The sequence below is a fragment of the Enoplosus armatus genome, chromosome 17 (genome assembly GCF_043641665.1).
Source record: "Enoplosus armatus isolate fEnoArm2 chromosome 17, fEnoArm2.hap1, whole genome shotgun sequence".
Taxonomy (NCBI): domain Eukaryota; kingdom Metazoa; phylum Chordata; class Actinopteri; order Centrarchiformes; family Enoplosidae; genus Enoplosus; species Enoplosus armatus.
The window spans coordinates 14,463,293-14,483,139 of NC_092196.1; the positions used below are offsets into that span (position 1 = coordinate 14,463,293).

Consider the following 19,847-nt stretch of genomic DNA (forward strand, 5'->3'; position numbering starts at 1 on the left):
CATCTTGCCAACAACAAACAAACAAAAAAAAAGACCTGCACAGCAAGTTTTCAGTAAAAGAAACTGGACTTTTACCGCTGCCCCAAGCAATATTTATTATACTATGTTCCTGTATGTGGTGGGTTTGTGGTACACTATTTAATGCTCTACAACAGCCAATGAAATATGTTCTATGGCTTAACAGCAATAGGAAGAATGGCAAGAAAGAGGACATGCAACAGTGGGAACAAAGCACATTTACAAAAGGGAAATATTCCAGTTAGATATATTTAATTGTGTGTTAAAGTGTTTTTGTTTTCTTTTTCTCTCACTGTTTGAGTGTCCTGTAATTGATCCTCTAAAATTATGAGGACTGTGTCTGCACCACTCGACGATGACCACTCACTCATAAACAAGACAGATCTGTCCGGTCACAGAAAGGAACGGTCTGTCATTCTGCGGTATGGGTCAGTTAAGTATGACTTGTCAGACCATGGATGAACTAGTTGCTACCTAATGTTACACATAGATTGCGCCTGAATAAATCAGTGACGTTGTCTTATTGATTTGCATGCTCAAATTTCACTATAATGACACTTGCGTAGCAGTTGTGAACTAGCCTAGCATATTAATTCCACACGAGTACAGTAATTAATTTCCTGTGTGCAGGAATGATAAATTGTCCTTTTTACCCTTCAACTGCAGTTTGCTCAGTGAATTACCTTGATTAGTATTCAATAGGCGTAGCTAGTTATTGAACCCGACACTTACTTGAACAGATAAGGTTGTTTCCTTTATTGGACTGCTTCCCTCCACAGGCTTGATAATAAGCTTTTTGAGCCCGCCATGTTTCCAAGGACTACAGTACTGTATATGTCAGACTAACATCCCTTCTACTGTGGTATATACTTGCTATGACATACCTCAGCAACTAGGTTGGGGATATTTCAGGGCAAGAAAGATTAAAATGTTCTCAAGTCTGAACTGCAGTCCTTTATACCAAGAGACGTTTCTCGCATCTCTTGAAAGCATTTTATAATTGCTGACATAACCTGTTTTCACTTTTCTGCCCTACTCAGAGGTTTGTGTTTCTTTGTTTTGTTCATATGTTGAAATTTCAACAGAATATGTTGCTGTTCGTTTGACATGATTTGCTCTTCAGTGGTGCTAAAGATGATTCTGTTATTTTTGTGTCACTGTGTTTGTGTGTCTCTGTGGGCAGGATTATAGGACTAGAGAGAGGGGGGGTTATTACTCTTTCAGCAGCACGAAACACCCTCAGAGGCTGGGGACTAGTCTACTGTGTTTTTTTGCACATCTTCTGGCTGATTGTGCCAATTTCACAGGGCCAGTGAAAGGAGGTTAGGGACAGTTCAGAGCAACGTGGTTGATAGCTTTAAAGGGAAAATCCACTTCCAGATTTACATTGTGCTGTTCCACTGATTTCAGATAGTAAATCCAGTTTCTAGGAATACAGACAATGTCTACCTACTAGAAATTACAGCATCAATACTGGAGATAAAGATGTCATCAGGTAACGTTTTGAGAAGTTGATCCATTGTATATTTATTTGATGTTTCTTTCAAATTACCTTTTTAAATTTGCAGAGTTGCGAATGAGAAAGTGTACTCACATCCCAGTAAAATTATCATGGGTGCTATTATAGTGCCAGGTTATTCCATTATTTACTGTCTGTGGAACAGCTCCAGGATTTGTTTGTAGATGACATTATTATTACAGTCTGTCTCTGCATGTCGGCTTAAACAGAGACTTGTTGAAATTAACAAATTGAGCTGTGAAATATTAACAAAATGACATGTATGTGAATACTATTTTACTGTTGATTTTCCCTTTAGCAAATAAAATGTATTAATGCTCTGCTGACCTCCTCCGACTCAAACAGTAGACTGTTTATCCAGCATGTGCAATTTTGCAATTCACTCCTGCTGTTGTATTTGTTGCATAGCATTTAAACATTCCAGTAATTAACTCCTCCTCCTGTCCCATCCTGCACTGCCCCTCCTGTATATAGTGTTTGTTGTACTAATTTTATATACTGTACAGTTATTCTGAGGACTTTATGAGCAGTAACCTGTTGCCTGAATGAAAAACAAATGTATTTGTCAAAAATTGATGCGCAAATAAAAACAAACAAGAAATCATTCTGTTTTACTTTTTCTCTCCAGACCCGACAGGCAGGTTAGAACAATATCCATGAGAGCATGTAGCTGTCTGCAATGTCCAGTCAGAGTGTAATAGACAAACAAGGCTCTTCATTACCAACTAGTTCTGCAACATTCCCTCAACAAGCCTGCAATCAGCATCCGATGTAATCAACTCTGATTTGCTCCCCAGTTCATTTATTTCAATTAGCCCTGTTTCAGTCCTCAAGAGGGAAGGTGGGGAAGAGACAGAGGCGATGAACGATGGATGGTGAGAACAAGAGAAGAGGTCAGTAATGAAATGGCTGAGGATAAGAAATGCTCCCCCGGAGATTTGGTCTGTTTGGTGGAGGTAGCAAGATATTTATGTCAGACAGACAAAAAGACATGATAAAAGTCCCAATGACTACTTTATTTTTAACCTGTGTCTGACGTTGTGTGTACAACAATTTCATCATACCACTTTCACACACTCTCGCTGTCGGCCTTCTTATCTCTGTTGCTACCACAAACACACACACAATAATTGCTTTTTGCTCCATTCACGTATATGCAACACACACATATACCCACATATACACACACACTGTAGAGCCTATTCTCTCGCACACATTAAAGTACAAGGCGCTCATCCCCATTGGGGCCCATTGTTCAAGGTTAGCGTCAATGGCAGAATAAAGGTTACCATGTTATTTTTTTTCTCTTTCTGCTTTCTTCCACTCAATTGAATTTTAACCACACTAAGCTCTTGACCAGGAAAGGTCATCTGTTGCCACTACCTCAGAATAATGATCAAGCAGAAGAGCAATGTGACTATCAATATGGTATTTCCACGGTACTATGCCCTTTTCCCTTGCTCACATTCCACCCTCTAGTGCCCACCATTGCTGTGACATTGTGTCTCCTTAGTCTTGTATTACTTCTGCTGAGAGCTGAACCTTTGTTAGATAGCATCACTGCAGTGCTATACAACTATCTCTGTTGAGAGCTGGAAATCCTTACGATAGGCTAATATACTAGACTAAGCCCACTAGAACTGAATTGGAAAACGTGACAATCATTTGGATACACAGTCTTTCCACTGCGGATAAATCAGCTTGAGAAAAGCACTGAGAAGAGCCCTTCATCCAGCTGATCCTGGAGCTCAGCTTTGCGAAAGCTTGTGGAAATCCCATGGAAATGCACTCACATGTGTTGAAATTTCTATTTTATGCTCACAAATACAAATACAAATACAAACATAACATAGATAGGCTACAACAATGCTGAAAAAGTGTGGATGAATGGAGGTTTCTAGAATCTCTGTCCCCAAGCGGTTTCATGTTAAAGATACTACGAAAACTACAATATATAACACCTATTTTGCATATTGTTAGCACCCAAAAGAATCTTTCCAAACAAGATAACTTTTCCTTCAATTATTTTATGATTCTTTCCTTCCTTAAAAAGGAACTATTATTTCAACAGATGGTTGTGACTTTTGACTTGCATGTAAGTGAAGTACAGTTTTGGTTCCACATGTAAAGGATTGCTGGACTAGTAGTGTTTTGTCTTTTAATGCAATATGGACAGATTGTTGTAAAAGCTTTGTAGTATCTCTCCAGCTGTATCTAGGGGGTGACACACCAAACCTGACACACTCTGATCTGCAAACATTATCTGTGTTAGATGAATCTGCTATCACCTTGTAATCTTTACCGTACAGATGTAAAAATGTTAGGTATACTCTTGAGCTAAGCTCTTGGCCAATTCTGCACTGCTGTTCACTGCTATTCCATCAAGGATCTGAGCAGAGCTGTGGGTCTATAGTTGGCATTGATGAGCTACTTTCAGGCCCAGGAGTACATTAGTGTAACCCACAGGCACGAGGATCCTTAGTTGCTGCATATTGGAAACAAGATTGTCTCTCTTATTCCGTCTCTCTTCTCTCTCTCTGGCTCCTCTTGCGTCTCTGTCTCATTATTCTGGAGTTGAAAATGTTAGAGATGTTTCTTTGTTGTTTGTTGGACTGTCTAGTCTCCCTCCTATATTCTCTCTCTAGTTTTCCTTGCCCTCAGCTCCTCTCCTGTGACATTGATTCTAACTAAGCTGAACGTGTCACAAAGTCACAGTGAGAAACGAACAAATTAAACAGACATTCAAATTAAAGAGAGAGAGTCACTGGGACTATCTACATTTCCGGATGAACAGGGACATTCCCTTGGTCTCAACACATCCACCCAAATCCGGATGTTGTGTCACAGTAGATAACAGCAGACATTATTTTCCATGCCACTGATGTGTGTATGAGTGTGCAAGCTGCTCTCAGTTTAGCATCTTGTACTGTACAAGTGGTGGGGAATAACTTGGATCATCTCTAGCTTGTGTTGAACATGCTCCTTGATGCATAAGCCTATATATGTGTCTGTGTGGGTATGTGAAATCATGAGCATTCTCGGCTGAGCAGGGGTACTCTTATTAGTGTGCATGCAAGCGCCTCTCCTGCCAGGTCCCATCCACAGCTCCTTTATCTCAGGAGGGGTGGGGGGAATCATTTCCGCAGATGCCTTTTCCATCAAAAGCGCTTATCGACAAAGCTAACATTAGTAAAGCAGTTTGAAAAAATGGCTTGAAGGTGAGGGAGGGCAATAGAAATCCCTGGTGCGAGTGGACAAAAAGCATGGTGATGTTCGGAAGCCCAAGGCCCCGTGTGTCTGAGAGTGTCAGATGATTATCCAGAAGACAGAGAGCCAAGATTGAAGCGAACAGCTTGAGAACACCCCCGCCGCCTCCAACACACACACACACACCCTATTCCTAATTTTCTGTCTCAGCGTCCACCGTCACAACCACTTCTACTGCCATGCCATCCTCACTTAACTTAGTCCTCAGTAAAAGGAGGACTGAGTTGTCTGCAAGCTCCCCCAGACAGCCAAAGTAATCAGTGGTGTCTTATTCACCACAGTGGGAGAGGGACACGGAGAGAAATAGGGGGATGAGGAGAATGAGAGAGCAGGAAGAGAGAAAGAGAGCGATAGTCGTTCAGCAGAGCCTGTTGTATGAATCACTCTGGCCAATTTAAACATGCACAGCTGTTCATAAATCCAAGGCAGAGAGTGTTAATGAACAAACTTAGCCCTGATCAGAAAAACAGGAGGAACAGTCACAGGGGATCTGTACCAGGCTTTGTGTGTGTGTGTGTGTGTGTGTGTGTGTGTGTGTGTGTGTTTCTGATTTGTTAGTGAGTGAGTGTAAGCGAGAGAGAGTGAGAGTGGTAACTGCATGACCCCATCGCTCAATAGAGATGATTTTTTCCCATAAATCAGACGAGGCAGCGAGGGAAAGAGTGCGAGAGACACAGAGACTGAGTGATTCAGCTGTGGGAGTACACTGGCTCAGACCTCAGTTGAAAAGCCAGGGAAACTAATCGTTTCCATTCACCTCGATGAGTCTGGCTGCTCTCATCTGTGGTCCTGAATGCAAAGAAATCCTCATCTCCTCCCTCCACCTCTCACTCTGTCACCCCTCCACCCCTTTCCCTTCACTCTCCCTGCCCTTTCCCTTCCTTTCCCTCTCTCTCCCACTCTGAATGATCAATGCACCCTGTCCTGTATCAGTTCCTGACACGGTTGTTATTCTATCACAGAGAATCAAACGCTGCAGCATTTCACGGGCACCTGGACACTTTTCATAAATCTTGCAAGGCAGAGGTGAACTGCAGAGGAAGCAGAGCTCGCTGTGTGATAGAGCAGGAAAGAATTGGTACTCAAAAGCCTCATTTAGTCTCAAGAGAGATATAGACAAAATACATTGTTTGAGGTGTGAGGGTGCTGAAACTCATATAATGGTTAGAGACGGTAAAATGTTTTCTGTCACTTGTACCAAATCACCAATGTTGTGTAATCTCTGTACTTATACCAGCAAAATGGATGAGGCCTAGTAATCAATAAACTTGCTGAGGGGATAAAGAGCATCCCTTTTTCTCAGCATGTCAGTGCACATGTCGGTGCGACTGGCAACGTTTGAATTATGCTTTCATATGTTTCACAGTAATGAGTACAATTGGGCCTGACTCTGCTGCTTGTCAATAATTCAGAACCAACCTGAGACATGAAGCAATATTCTGAATCTGCAATCGGGAATTATTCCTGCAGTCACTCGTTTTTCCATGTCTGTCTCTGATTTGCTCTTTCAGTTCAGACTAGTTTTTCTGTTTTTTATGATCTTGTATGATCAAAAATCGCAGCACAATAGACCCATGCCCTCTCTTTGTATCACTTACACACACACATGCAGTACACACTCACAGTATGGTCACACAAAGATGTATTGGTGACTTTGACTTGGACTGGTGAATTTTCTGGCACAGAAGTAATCCGAGAGAGCTGGGAATGCTGTATTACTAACAATCATCATTGCAGAACACATTAAGTTCAAGAAGGATGCTAGCTATCTTCCAAGTCCTTCTCTAAAATTCAACATCTCAAATGAATACAGAAGGTTTTTGAATAGTGTATTCTACCATGTAACGATAGAAGTGCGAGTTTTTATTACTGATAAACCCTGACTAGTTTCTCTGGGATATATAAAGGCGGAGAAAGTATAAAGGCAGAGAAAGAAGGCCAATGTTAACATAAAGTCACTGTCATTGAGAAAAATCTTCATGCTGGCGTTTCATTTTCTTTGACTATCCGACATACAGCGCAGCACAAACAGAGGTCTTTAGTTAAACCCGCAGTCCTCAATCTATTTCCTCTAGGACACATCAAACGGCCATTTCTAGTGAAGTCCCATAGGCATGCCTGTTTCAGCGTCAGATGAAAGTGCAGCGATGTTCTGATTGAATGCTCTGCAGTCTGAATAAACCAGAACCTACCCTGTTTAAACCACAATGCTTCAATTCTATTGAAGATGCAGGCTCCACTGGGCGCTGCATGTTTTTTTTTTTTTTTTACATCTTTACACACATGTACGAGCATTACGGTCATGTTGTAGAATTAATGTATGCTTATGTTAGACAGACTGTGTGTTGATGTGTGTGCCTATGCTGCTGCAGTGCTAATGAGAGACTAGAGGTTTCAGGGTTTCAGGTGCTGGTGCTATGAGAGAGGAGGTGAGTGACAGGGTTCATGAATAGTGATGGCCAACAGCTGCTCATTAACCAAGAGACTGTCTGTCAGCCAGCAGACTGGAACAGCAGCCCTTCCCCTATGTGTACACACACTTGCACATAAACACACACAAGTATGAAAATACTTACACATGTACACAAGACCATGCAGATGTGCCCACAACCAGCGCACACACACATACACACATACACATAGAGTTCATATCTCCTTCATCTGGATCCCCTGTGCCTTCTGTGGAGCGGAGGCCAATCCTGCCTTTCCCCCCTGACAGCATGAGCGGAGAGTGCCTATTACCTATGTGCCCACACCAGTCCCGCTGGGAAGCCCCTCACTGAATATGGAAACACCTGCCAGATGTAAATTCTGAATGAGGCCCAGAGTGCAAAAGGTACTAAAGATTAAGGCTAAGGCAGTGCCAAGGGAAGAAATGATATTCACTTTTTAAGTGGTTTTAAACTGTTGAGGAAACGTCTGCCACCTTTATTGTCTGCCTCACTTTTATTTTGACAACCTTTAAAGAAAGTTAAAATTCTAACACAAGGTGACCTAGATACTGTACGTGTGTGTTTCATCATTTTTATAATTGTGCCACTCTGCTCTTCAAAATAAATCTGTTTGAAATTACGTATAGAGAGAGTAGGAAAAAGTCTGAATTGTCTGACAAGAACATCACACTGTGAAACTGGTGTTCATTGAATGGGAACATAGTTGATCTGGCCAGTGTGGACAGTACTGGAGGTTTTTTCCAATAGGACAATGTACGCATGATGATGACACAGTAAATAAATAACAATGACAGCAATGGAGTTTATGCTGTGTTGATTTTAAAAACCTTTTTCATCAAGTTATTCATCAAATGTTGGAGTTGTTGGTTGTGTAGATGTCTGTTGTGACACAGTTCTTATGTTTGAAGCTTGACTGAGCAGATGCGTGAAAATACAAATATGGTGTAAAAACGTGTCGATTTCACTGAGCTGGTTCCATTTTGGACTTTGGACTTTATTGGCATTGCATGAAGATAGTTGTAACTCAACAGGCATAAAACGCTCAAGGTGGAGAGAGCATCTCCAAAAACACAGCCACAGTTAATCTGCCACTTTTTGTGTTTCATTAAGCAATATTTGTTATATTAACATTGAATCAAAAGACTCCCTGTAAGGACTGCTAGTGCTCCTACCACTGACAAACAACTCACTTCTGAAACCAAAACATTTTAGTCAAAGGTCCAAAGTAAGCATGTGACAAGTGAATAAAATCAATAATTTTTTCAGGGCTCAAATGCCACTGATTATTGGCATTACATCTCACATTGGCTAGAGAGGGAGCTTCAATAGGACGCCTGTGTTGCTCTCTTTCATTTGGATGTCTATGTGTCACAGTGACTGGCAACAGGACATGCACTGGACTCAAATACAGACAATGGACTTGGCAGGAAGTCTTAACAGGCAGTTTACTTAGAACAATGATCAAAAAAAGAGGCTTTTTAAAGTCAGCAGGCAGTCAGGTAAAACAACAAACCAGAAGGGCTGAGACAGGAAGGAAGGAAATAATAGCAGGTCATAGACACGTTGGCAACTTGCAAACAGGTTTCAGACCGGCAACAGGTTCATGGTACAAAGATAACATATTATCTGGGAAAAGAAACTTGTGAACTACAGTCAATTGAACTCAGACGGAGAGTATGTTTGCTATCATGTTATTTAACTTTTGCATTCTGATGTTGGAAAATGACTGCTTGTCATATTACTCCAATTAACCCGCTTACAAGATTTTGACAAATTCAATTAAATATGAAGATGTCTTATGTTAGTAAGGAAGTAGTGTATGTTCCACAATAGGTTTTCTTTTACTGCTCAATACCATGATGAAGTTCCCAAATGGGGATTAGTGAGTCACTTTTGTTAATAATTGAAGAGAATGTTGGTATGTTTACTCCCAAACTATTTGGTGACAAATTAGTACAAACGCAATAAAATACAAATCAAATACTGAGTTACTCTACTTGCATGTCTAATCTGCAGACGTCTCGTGATCATGCTTATTATACACAGCATAGTACTGTCTCCACCTGTAACAGTAGGGGATGTAGCTAAAATATTCATATACAAATCAGCATAAGATATCATCTGAAGACTTCTTTAGACATTTTGAGCAGCCAGTAACTACCTTCCCTGGAAGAAAAATGGTGTGACATGAAGACTGCTCATTCTAATTTCACTTTAAAGCTAAACGTTTATTTGGGCAGAGAGCATCCATTTGAAAATCACTCTCTCACCGTCCTTAAAACCAACTTCCCACCTCTTGCCAGATTCAAAGCAAAGTAACAATAAGCTATAGATGGCAATGCTTGCAGCCCCACCTCTAGTTTAAAGCCTCTGGTGGAATGCTCCTTTTGTTTGTTATCGATTGAGAGAGAAAGGCATCCACCGTGTAATTGTAGCCTCATTTGATCTCAAATAAACCATGCTGTCCTACACAAGGGAGAGAGCAGGGCAAGCATAAGCTGGAAGCACCGTCATTACACCAAACACACTTCAGCATACTTACTTCCTTGGCCTGATTCTTGCATGCACACACACAGACACACTCATTTGCACACTCCTTTCAAATTATATCGCCCTCCCTCTGCTGGTCTGTCTTTTTCTCCAATCTCACTCTATGTCTTGTCTTCAATCATACTAAACAAACTATACACACAGGGTGCACACACACAAACACACACACATTCACTCTCTCCGCCTATTTTGGAATGAGCCTGGGATTGATTCTAGTCACACTAGAGTGGGGCGAAATGAGCAGTCACTCTGAATAGGCAAAGGCGTCAAATAATACAGATATGAACGTCAGAGGAATAATTGAAGAAAGTGTTTTATATGTAAAAGACAGAGGAGGATGGAGTGGAATTGAATCTCAAAGAAAATGAGGAGCGGGTTGTGTCCCAGGGGACCGGCTCACAATGCCTCAGCCTTGTTTGAAGAAAATAGAGGATAATTAGAGTGGTCAGTGGCTTCCACAGGGCCCAACACCGCTCAGCCTCACTCTTCCTTTATCTGTCCTTCATTTACTCTCTCTCTCCATTTGCTAGCCTCTTTTTTATAGCATCTCTCACTCAATTATGAGGCTGTGTTCATATATCCCTGTTTTCTCTCTGTCTCTTGCTCTCTCTTTGTTCTTTCTTTCATTCCATCCATTGCTTTTCTAGTTGTACTCTCCATTCCTCATTTTTTTTATCAGCCTCTCTCAACCTATCTTTCCCCGCCTCCCTCCATCACTCTATCCCTCCCCCAGCAAGCGCAGAGCCACATCAGTGGAGTTAATCAGATATTCCAGGCACATATGGACAGCACTGACGGGCATAAATCATGAGTATTTTGAAGTGCCCATGCAGGGTTCTTCAGACTGCTTGTAGTGAGCAGGAAAAGCTCTCTGGAACCAGTGCATGAAATCCCTCTCTTCTACCTGCAGTTTCACGCCAAATCTCTTTCTCTTACTTTTCTTTACAAAGTGTCAACCTCTGCCTCTACAGGCTTTCCCTCTCGCTCTCTCTGTGCCTTTCATCCTGAGCCAATTCAATATGTGTTAATACTAATGCATCTTCCAAACCCTCCATGTCTTAGTACTGTGAACTCACAGCATGAGAGGTGACTGATTTTCAAAGGAACTGCCACCCCACCACTCCATAGCAAAGTTGCGAGCATCTCTGTGGTCTGATCCTCTCGCCTTATCCCTTGTTTTTTCACATTACATGGCTAGCTTGTCGGCATGACAACAACCTGTCTCTATAGCAACACACTAGCCAGCAGCTAGTATTCCTGGGTGTTTGGACATTGTAGTGTTGCCTCAAGCTTTCCCCGGGTCCCTTGGTGGCAGGACAGCAGATGACAATCAATATTTCCCTCTGAGCCAGAAGTGGTTAAAACCTGCTCCTCCCCCACTTGCAGACACAATCCTCCATCAGCACCAGAGTACCAGACCAGATAATATAAGGCCTCAAGTTATTTGGCGTATTCACGTACATCACATTGAGTGACATTTTGAAAACAAAATAAGAAATAAAGCTTCCCAATAACTGCCAACCTTTCATTGCTCTGTTTTCCAATTCCAGTCAGCTGTGAGTGTCTTTATTATATTAGTCAGATTATCCGTGACTAATATCCAGCTAGTCAATATTGTACAGAGATGAAAATCATTACAAAATCAATTGACGTGCTCCATAATCACAGGAGATTCCTGAAGCTTCCCATAAGCATTTGTCTCCCTGTATGTGGCCACAAACCAACAGGCAGCACAAATAAATCTCCACGCTCGGCTCTGTCCTTGCACTCGCCCTCCCTCTGCCTCTCTCCAGATGACTTGTCCTCTGTCTCCCTCTCTCGCTCCAAGTCCCTGGATATTGATTGGGACCCTACTGGAGGGAGCAGGGATAAGATAAATAAGGAGTCAGTGGCCATGAACAGCTCTCTCACTCACCCCAACATGAAGGGAAGGATAATCATCTGACAGACCTTAGAAAGTGGCCATGTTTTTCTCAGGCGACTGTCATACATATTACCTCTCCTATTAGTTTAGCCCCAAGCCACTTAACCCCAAACATGCCTCAAAACACACACTGTTTCAGTGATGCTTTGATGATTTCAGCTGAGAAGTGTTTGGCACATACAGTAGAACTTGTCATCCTAGTCATATTTTAGTTCTTAAATTAAACCCCATCATGTCATGTCATCATCAAAACTGAAATAAAATGAGGTACAGCTGCAAACATTACAGGTACTTAACAGAAGCCTGGTGCATGGTGGCCCATCAACTGTGCAGCAGAAAACAACATCATTTAAGCGGATGCCTGCCTGTTTTCACTCTGCTCAGGATAATTATCTAAGGCATCAAGTTCTTCTACATGGACCACAACACACCACGTCACACTATACCCCTATCAATCAAACCAGACTTTGCTGAAATGCAGTAAGGAATGAACCTGATTGATTGTCACACACCACTATGTACAGCAAAACGCTGCTATCTGCACACAAATACACAGCACACAGGCATGCATAAAGTCCTCTGTAAACACGAGCACACACAGTGGGGTAAATAACTGCCGGTATCTCTTGCAGCGTCGGGAGCAGTGGCGCGAGGCTTCCCCTCAGATTTTGAAAGCCCTATCTGTATCAGGAACAGCAAACCGAAAAAGCAATTTGCTTTGTCACACAGAGACATGCTTGACTACACTGAATAATTGCACTGCAGCTCTGGAAAGAGCTGTTTTCCTTTTATCTAATGAAGGCCTTCAGGGGAGAGAGCATGGGTGTGTGCGTTTTGTGTGTGTGTGTGTGTGTGTGTGTGTGTGTGTGTGTGTGTGTGTGTGTGTGTGTGTGTGTGTGCATATAGGTGTGATATGCAATATACGTGTCTCAGGACTTCTGTATGTGTGTGTCAACATATATAAGTGGGCAACTGAAAGATAAGCGGTTGAGGCATGAAGAAGATTTCTTTGCTCTATCTGATCTAATGCTACCAGTGTCCCTTTGCTGAGAGCCTTCCTTCCACTCTGTTCCACTGCAATATATTGATTCATCAAATCTGCATGTTGCCTCTCGGCTGTGTCCAGTTTCAGGTTTAAGGCAGTCCCCTGATTCAATAATGCAGAAGCTGACTGGAGAATAAAAGCCCCTGTGCCTGGCCTCAGACACTAACTCCTGAGAAGTGCTGAGTCCACATTCTGCTGCCTGCTGGCCTGCCTCTGTGGAGCTTGGCAGAGCTGTGTGGAAGCTGGAGGGACAACTTCAGCCTCCAACCCCTACATAACTAACAATACAGAGGACTGGAAGAGGCCCTAGTGTGGATTTGGAGAAGGAGGTTAAAGACAAGCAGTTTCAAGGAAAAAGTGAGTCTCTCCATCCACGTGCTTCTTTATTATTGGTCACAGCATTATCCAGAGGCAAATGAGAAGGCAGCGCTTGATCATCAGTGGCAGGAGGGCATGGAGTTGGGAAAAGTGGGAAAACAAAGAGAAAACAAACGCGAGGGATGAAAGACAGCATCTTCTCTGTTGACAGCTCTTGTGTGTTCAGGAACAGGTTTGTGAATTGCCGTAATGACTCTAAAGCATTTGTTCCACTGTGGAACTGTAATTAAGCCATCAGCCACAGTTTGGAGTCTTTAACTTCATAATGAGGCTGAATGTGCACAGTTCGTGCTCTGTGGATAAGCTGCTGTAATCACTTCTATCTGCTTAATTATGTAAAACCATTCTTTTATCCTACTAGTGTTTCACTCTTTATCTCTTCCTCTCTCCCTCTCGGTCTCTGTCATGGTTTCATCTTTTGAATATAACTGGTAACATAAAAGCATAGGGACGCAGTAGGAATGAGCACATGTGCTGGGAGATATCAACCTGAGACAGCTATGCTGGGAATTGTCAGTCCAAATTGGTGCTAGGAGATAAAGTACAGCGAGAAATGAGTGTTAACAAAGGGCACAATGTAAGGGAAGAGGTGTGTTAGCTGCAGCTACTTTAAGAATAAGCACAAAGCTCTCACCACTCTGAGGAGCTTTTTACTACCTTTCTCCATGCCTCTTCCTTAGCATTGGCCAGCTGGGCATTACAGCTCAGAAGAAATTATTGTATGAGGTGTTTTACTTTCTTCTCTCTCTCTCTTTCAAGTTCATTTTAGATTTCTGGATCACAACTTCACTTGCATACGTTTCCTGAATTACAACAAGACTATTATTATCATTAGTGGTCCAGCAGTGTGACGGAAGTGAAGATGCGTGCTGGGTGCTGCAGGTTATTTGAAATGAAAGTGAACACCATCTATCTCCATGTCCCTAATGGAGACTACCTGGTTGTACTCTTTTTAGATAGACCTACATCAAAGCTCTCCTTCTGCAGTGCTTCAGAGATCACTACACCGCTACATGCTGCACACACACAAACACATGTACTCACTGACACATACACTCACTCTTAAGAGTGTGGCAGTGGAGAGTGAAATCTTGTGATGCGGGATATTTACACCATAGACAGGCTGCAATCGGGGGGGGAAAAGCCCTAAATGCATGAAAAAACACAAAGCTGCCTCTGTTTCAATGGAGCAGAAAAAACAGTATGAGAAAAATGTCAACAACAAATAGCTGCTGGTTTCTGTTGCCGCAGGCGACATGGACTTTGGTTTCCTCATGTTTCTTTCCTCCCGCATTATGCATCATCTTTTCATCCAATTAAACACAAATGCAGGCTAAAACTCAGGCAGCGTCTTAGTACTGCTCGTTCTGGGAGAAACAGACAGAGGATGGAAACAGAGGGAGACAAGTGAGGGGAAGAAGAAGGGGAGAAGGGGATGGTTCAAGATAAAGCAATGGGCAGATGCGATTGCGCGTGTATGTGTGTGCTAGGTGGCCTCACTTAAAAGATGGACCTCTTGGCATACCATCTCTATGGATCTGCCAGTCTGTGTCTCCCCTCATTTCTTCATGTTTCTGTGAGTCTGTGGAGGGCAGCGCTTCACTGTTGTTTTGTTTTGATTCGGTGACATGAGCAGGCTGCCGTGCACTTCATCTAGATGATGATTGATGATGTTTGCTGAATTATGGCGAGGCGCAGACATAAAGCATGGCAGGGCTTCTCAGAAACCCCAACTGAACCTGAATTGTCCTTGTCCAGGTTGCCTTGGTTACGAGCAGGTAGTAAAGTGAGACAGGCCGAGAGAGGGTGTGAAAAGCAATGTTTAATTCCATCTTCAGGTTTTCACACATTTCCATTGGGCACTCTGACAAATATTGTCATGGCAACTGAGCACTCTTAATCTTCTGACACAATGACTGGTTGAGCGTCACCACCACTAACTTGTTCTGTATTATTCCAATATGTCCAAATGAAAATACTTGGGCTTTCCCTCATCTATGTGAAAGGAGAGCGGAGATTTAGTGAGCCGTCTCTGTCTTAACACTGATCTGACAGGAACTTTTTAAACTTTTTTAAAATGAGCATTTATTTTAATTGTAAAAATAATATCCTGCCATGAATGGAAGTCCACATTGGCCAAGTTCAGCAAGGTTTTGCCTGAAAGTTTAAACTTTATGTGTAGATGTGAAGTGGAAAGTCAGCAGGCAGCTTGAGATGTGGCAGTCCATTTGGCTGTACAAAGACATTGCACCTTTGGGACTGCTGAATGAGGTGTTTCATGCTGTTTACATAGGCGTAGAGTTGATTAGACGTTCATTAGGAAGCATGACAGTCAAATGTGAGATGCATGCTGTTGTAATGTGTGCACAAGGCTTTTGCATCAGCTTGGATATCTGTCTTGTGTTTTCAGGGTTAACACTTCTCCATCTGTGTGCTTATTGACATGTTTCTTGTGTGTGTATTAATCAGTGAGTATTAAATTTAAGCCACAGACTGAGAGCTCCATCAGCTTAACATTATCCTGTGTGCTCGTTGGACTACCTAATGTAGACTCAACATTCTGGATACTTTCAGAAAGCGTATGGTCTTTTAGTCCTATTGCATAATAACTCAGCAGCACCAGCAGCAACAGTAACATTACGAAGATCAATAACAACCACAAGCTCTGTTATAGGACAGACTCCAATGTTTGCTAGATGGATAGAGCAACTCGTGTTCTCCAACTTCACAAAATCCAATTAGACCGTCTGTGTATGTCTGTGTGATGATCTACAAGTAAGTCACTCACTGGGCCTATCCACCTGTCTAATATTCACTATAACAACGAACACTAAGCTTTACCTTATCCAGCCCTGCTCTACCACAGTTCATTCTCACAGTGTGTTTAAAAGTCTTCTTGCTTTCCAATTATTTGAAGAGAATAATTTCCTGGAAATTGAAAATCTATATAATGATAGGCTTGGCAGTGGTGGCTCAATACAAATAGTCCCATGTAAACAGCTGTGTTTTAATGCTGAAGAACCATGCTTTTTGACAAGCAGAGTGCCTGTAGGCAGTAGGAGACAAACAGTCACAGTCACACACACACACACACACACACACACAGCAGCACAGAGATGCTGGTGGTTGTTAAATTTAGTCCTCAGGCCACTTCAAAATAGTAGATATGTTGCATTGCCTCAAATATTTTAGCAACACACTCGCACAGAGAAACACAGAGGGAGGAAGATTAAGTCACGAAGCATGAAATACAATCAAACAACCATAATTTAATAACTAACATAAACACTGGGCGTAACCATGAGAAGATGGGGAGTGAAAGAGAGAGAAGATGACTTCAGAGAGGCAGAAAAGGGTCGACCGGAAAAATTTTAAAATTGGTGATTTTAGTGCCACATCTGCCTAACACAGTGCAGTCACATGTGAGGTGACAGGAAGAGAGGGAGATAATGCCTGCCTGAGAGGACACACAGTTGCCCTGAAGGTCTATTTTCTCCTTTTTCTTGGGTTCTTGGAATGAATGGATAAAAAGAGAAAAATGCTGCATCTTTGACAAATGGGTTATGCTTTGTTTGCATTTACCTCAGAAACATTCCCCCAGCTCCCTTCAATGCCCCAGGTCTCTAAACCGTAAGACGGGTGAGATGGAGGAGAGCAACCAGGAGAAGGGAGGAGTCTGTTAGTATGTATTTATTTCCTCAGCATGACCATTAAACACACTAGCACTCTGACCCCATGCGATGACTGACCATCACTTTTACTCACCCTGGCAGCTTTGGGCCTCTTATTATTCCCAGCCTCATCCTCTACTGTATGTATCTGAGCAGAGGCACGATCCAGGATGGCACTGTAAAATACAATAACTGTGGTGAAAAGAACAGCACAGAAAGGCAAGAATAATTCCTGCATTCTTCTTTCCTTTTTTCTTTCTCGTACAACACCCCTCCTTTGCTCCCTTGTTCCCTCTCAGCTACTCATTTCACCTCCTTGTGTTTTTTCCTGCTGGGAAAATAGAGGGGTGTGCACAATGCCACCCAGGGCAGCAGCAGGGGTGGAGAAAGTCAACCCTCTGCTGAACCATACACGGGCGGGGGCTGGAAGACATAAGCCATCACACTGTCTTGTCTAAAATCCTCTCTGAATGCGGATGAACTATTCCCACAAGAGAAACATTAAATTATACCAGTAAAATAACTACAATATGGGTGACCATTAATAAAAAAGAGAAAATGAGATAGAAAAACATAACAAAATTTGTAATTAGTGCTTTTCGCTATGAAAACCATGAATAGACAGATGTTATTCAGGGAGTTCCAATCGTGATAAACCTTGTGTAGGAGCAACAGGAGCCCAGTGATTTGTGTCAGTACTCATTGCCTTTTTTCTATAAAGATAAATTCCATAAACTTCCACCTACCAGTGTTTTATGATAGGGGGTTTCATTAAGAAAATTAGTTTATGTACCAGGTTAGATCTATGATTCAGATATAGCCCAAGTAAAAACTGACATGGATTTTCACAAATTTCATGTTTCCAAACTGTACTTGTCTCCTTTACACAGTGCCAGCTGTCACTTAATACACAAAAGGATCTGCTTGGGTCATAATTGTTCAAACTATGACACATTCGGTGTATGTGGTGCTTAATTCGAATTTGTTAAAAGTAAAATGTGAGTGAGTGGGAGGGCTGAACACATTTTTCCCAACAACAGTGTTTTTATGTCTTTGCGGTTTCAGCTTTCTTGACACTGCTCAGTCATTAAAGGGATTCACCACATGTGTGACATGTTGTGCATTTACATTGTTTTTCAAGCCAAGCTATTATTAAGGGGTGAGGATAAAATGGGCAGTTCAGAATCACCAGAAGCTACAAACAGAGCCTGTCAAAAAAAAGCAAGGGAATCACAGGCCCACACTATGGATGCACACATAAAGATATAAGCAGAAGCTGTGTGCACACCCATTCACCACCTCACCTGGCCTGGAAATTACTCATTAGAATGCCTAACCATCATTTAATTATCTCTGTTTGCTAACAACATTCATTATCTCCATTGTATTCAGGGCAAGAATAATCTTTATCATTTCCCTAAACCCCAGAGAATCCCTCCATTTTGGCGTCTTCTAATTGGATATGCGTCAGCGCTGAATTGATGGTATTAATGTAGATTTGACAACCACTATCTGGATCTTTTACAATGCACACAGTTATTATTCACAATCGGGCTCATAAGCAGGGAGACATTATCAATGCTAAATGTCAGCTCTTTCTTGAGGTATCTGTCACTGTAGTGGAAACATTTTGTGCTGCAAGCAATGCTATCCATCTATCCATCTACTATCCATCTATCTATTTATCTATCTATCTTAGTTGTATGTCTTTCAATCACTGGAGCAAGAATATTGTCAGTGAAAGCAGGGCTCTCTTTCTCACACACACACACACACACACGCACGCACGCACACACGCACGGCCAAGCTTGGCTGCGTCAAAGAGTGGTACTTCTTTGACTGGGCTCCTTGCACATAGACGTGCTGCTCCTAGCGTCGGCACCTTGCAAGCACAGCAGTCACCTTCCAACCTCGGCGACTCTCCTCCGTTCCTCTTCTCGTTCAGTCGCGGATATTTTGCAGGACGGAGGGGACGGTTAACTGTCCGCTTCGGCCGATTACAGCATCTGAGGAGTTTTCCACACTGGGAGATAGGAGCTTTTGCTTTCGCTACCCACAAAAAGAGTCTATGCTCCACAAAAGACACGAGGCTGGTCGCTTTACCAAGCCAGAGAGGGCTGCCGTGCGTCCTGGTGATGAGGTTGGTGGCGCACAGCCGACACAGCATTAAAGGAATCCCTCTGTATCTGAAGAAACCGCCCCAGTAAGGGACAAGAACGGGGGGAGAGCTGCGGGAACTGGTGTCGGCTGGGACGCTATCATTTCGACTAGGATGCATCTCTTCAGTGCCATGTTCCTACTTGTGATGTTAGCTGTCATGCCCTGTGAGGTAAGGACTCAAACGCTTGCACGCTATGAATAAGCATTGTTCAAAAGTTCCTAAAGCAGTGCTGACTGTGTCTCAATATGAATCCTCCCATAATGGATGATTTTAGTAAGAACCAACGCCTTAACGCCGAGCTGTATCACAGTTAACCAGGAGGGAAATATCATATCAAGTCAGAGACTGTAGACTGTATGCATGTTGCACCCTTAAACAGGAGAATTGCTATTGTTCTGGAGGCATCTCCGTTCAGTACGTAATCTAGAGTAGATGAGAAGCAAGGGAGGCGTAGGTAGAAAGTTCAGGGAAGAAATGACAATAAGCAGAGTTGTCGCTAAATTATTCCGGGAATTGAACTCTCACACATTTTAAGACTTAAATATTGATGTATAGTAGTAAATGCTGGTTACACGGTGAGAGCAGTGTTTTAAAGGGAAAAGTGAGTATATAAAAAAGGTTTTCCCCTGACAGTACTTGATTTCTGGTACCTTTGATGCCCTGGAGGTCGTTGTTTACAGATCCTCCTGCCTACCTCTCCATCACTGACAGAGAGGTCCGGGGGCTCTCCGACAAACACCACAACTGACTGCGCTGATTAAGCCGAAAGAACCGAGCAATGGACGGCGACACTGACAGTTTGTTTACAGGATCTATGTGTGATTTGTGGCTGTGAATACAAGCCATGCGTAATTAGCAGTG

General features: G+C 42.4%; 1 protein-coding gene across 1 annotated transcript in view; it reads left to right on the forward strand.

The window, feature by feature from the left end:
• Positions 1-19,126: 19,126 nt before the first annotated feature.
• The window catches only part of olfm2a (olfactomedin 2a), a 40,448-nt gene continuing 39,727 nt past the window's right edge, over positions 19,127-19,847 (forward strand). The window contains exon 1 of the mRNA XM_070922887.1: positions 19,127-19,154. Coding sequence (XP_070778988.1) covers positions 19,131-19,154 — 24 coding nt within the window. The 5' untranslated portion in view covers positions 19,127-19,130. The remainder of the gene's footprint in view (positions 19,155-19,847) is intronic.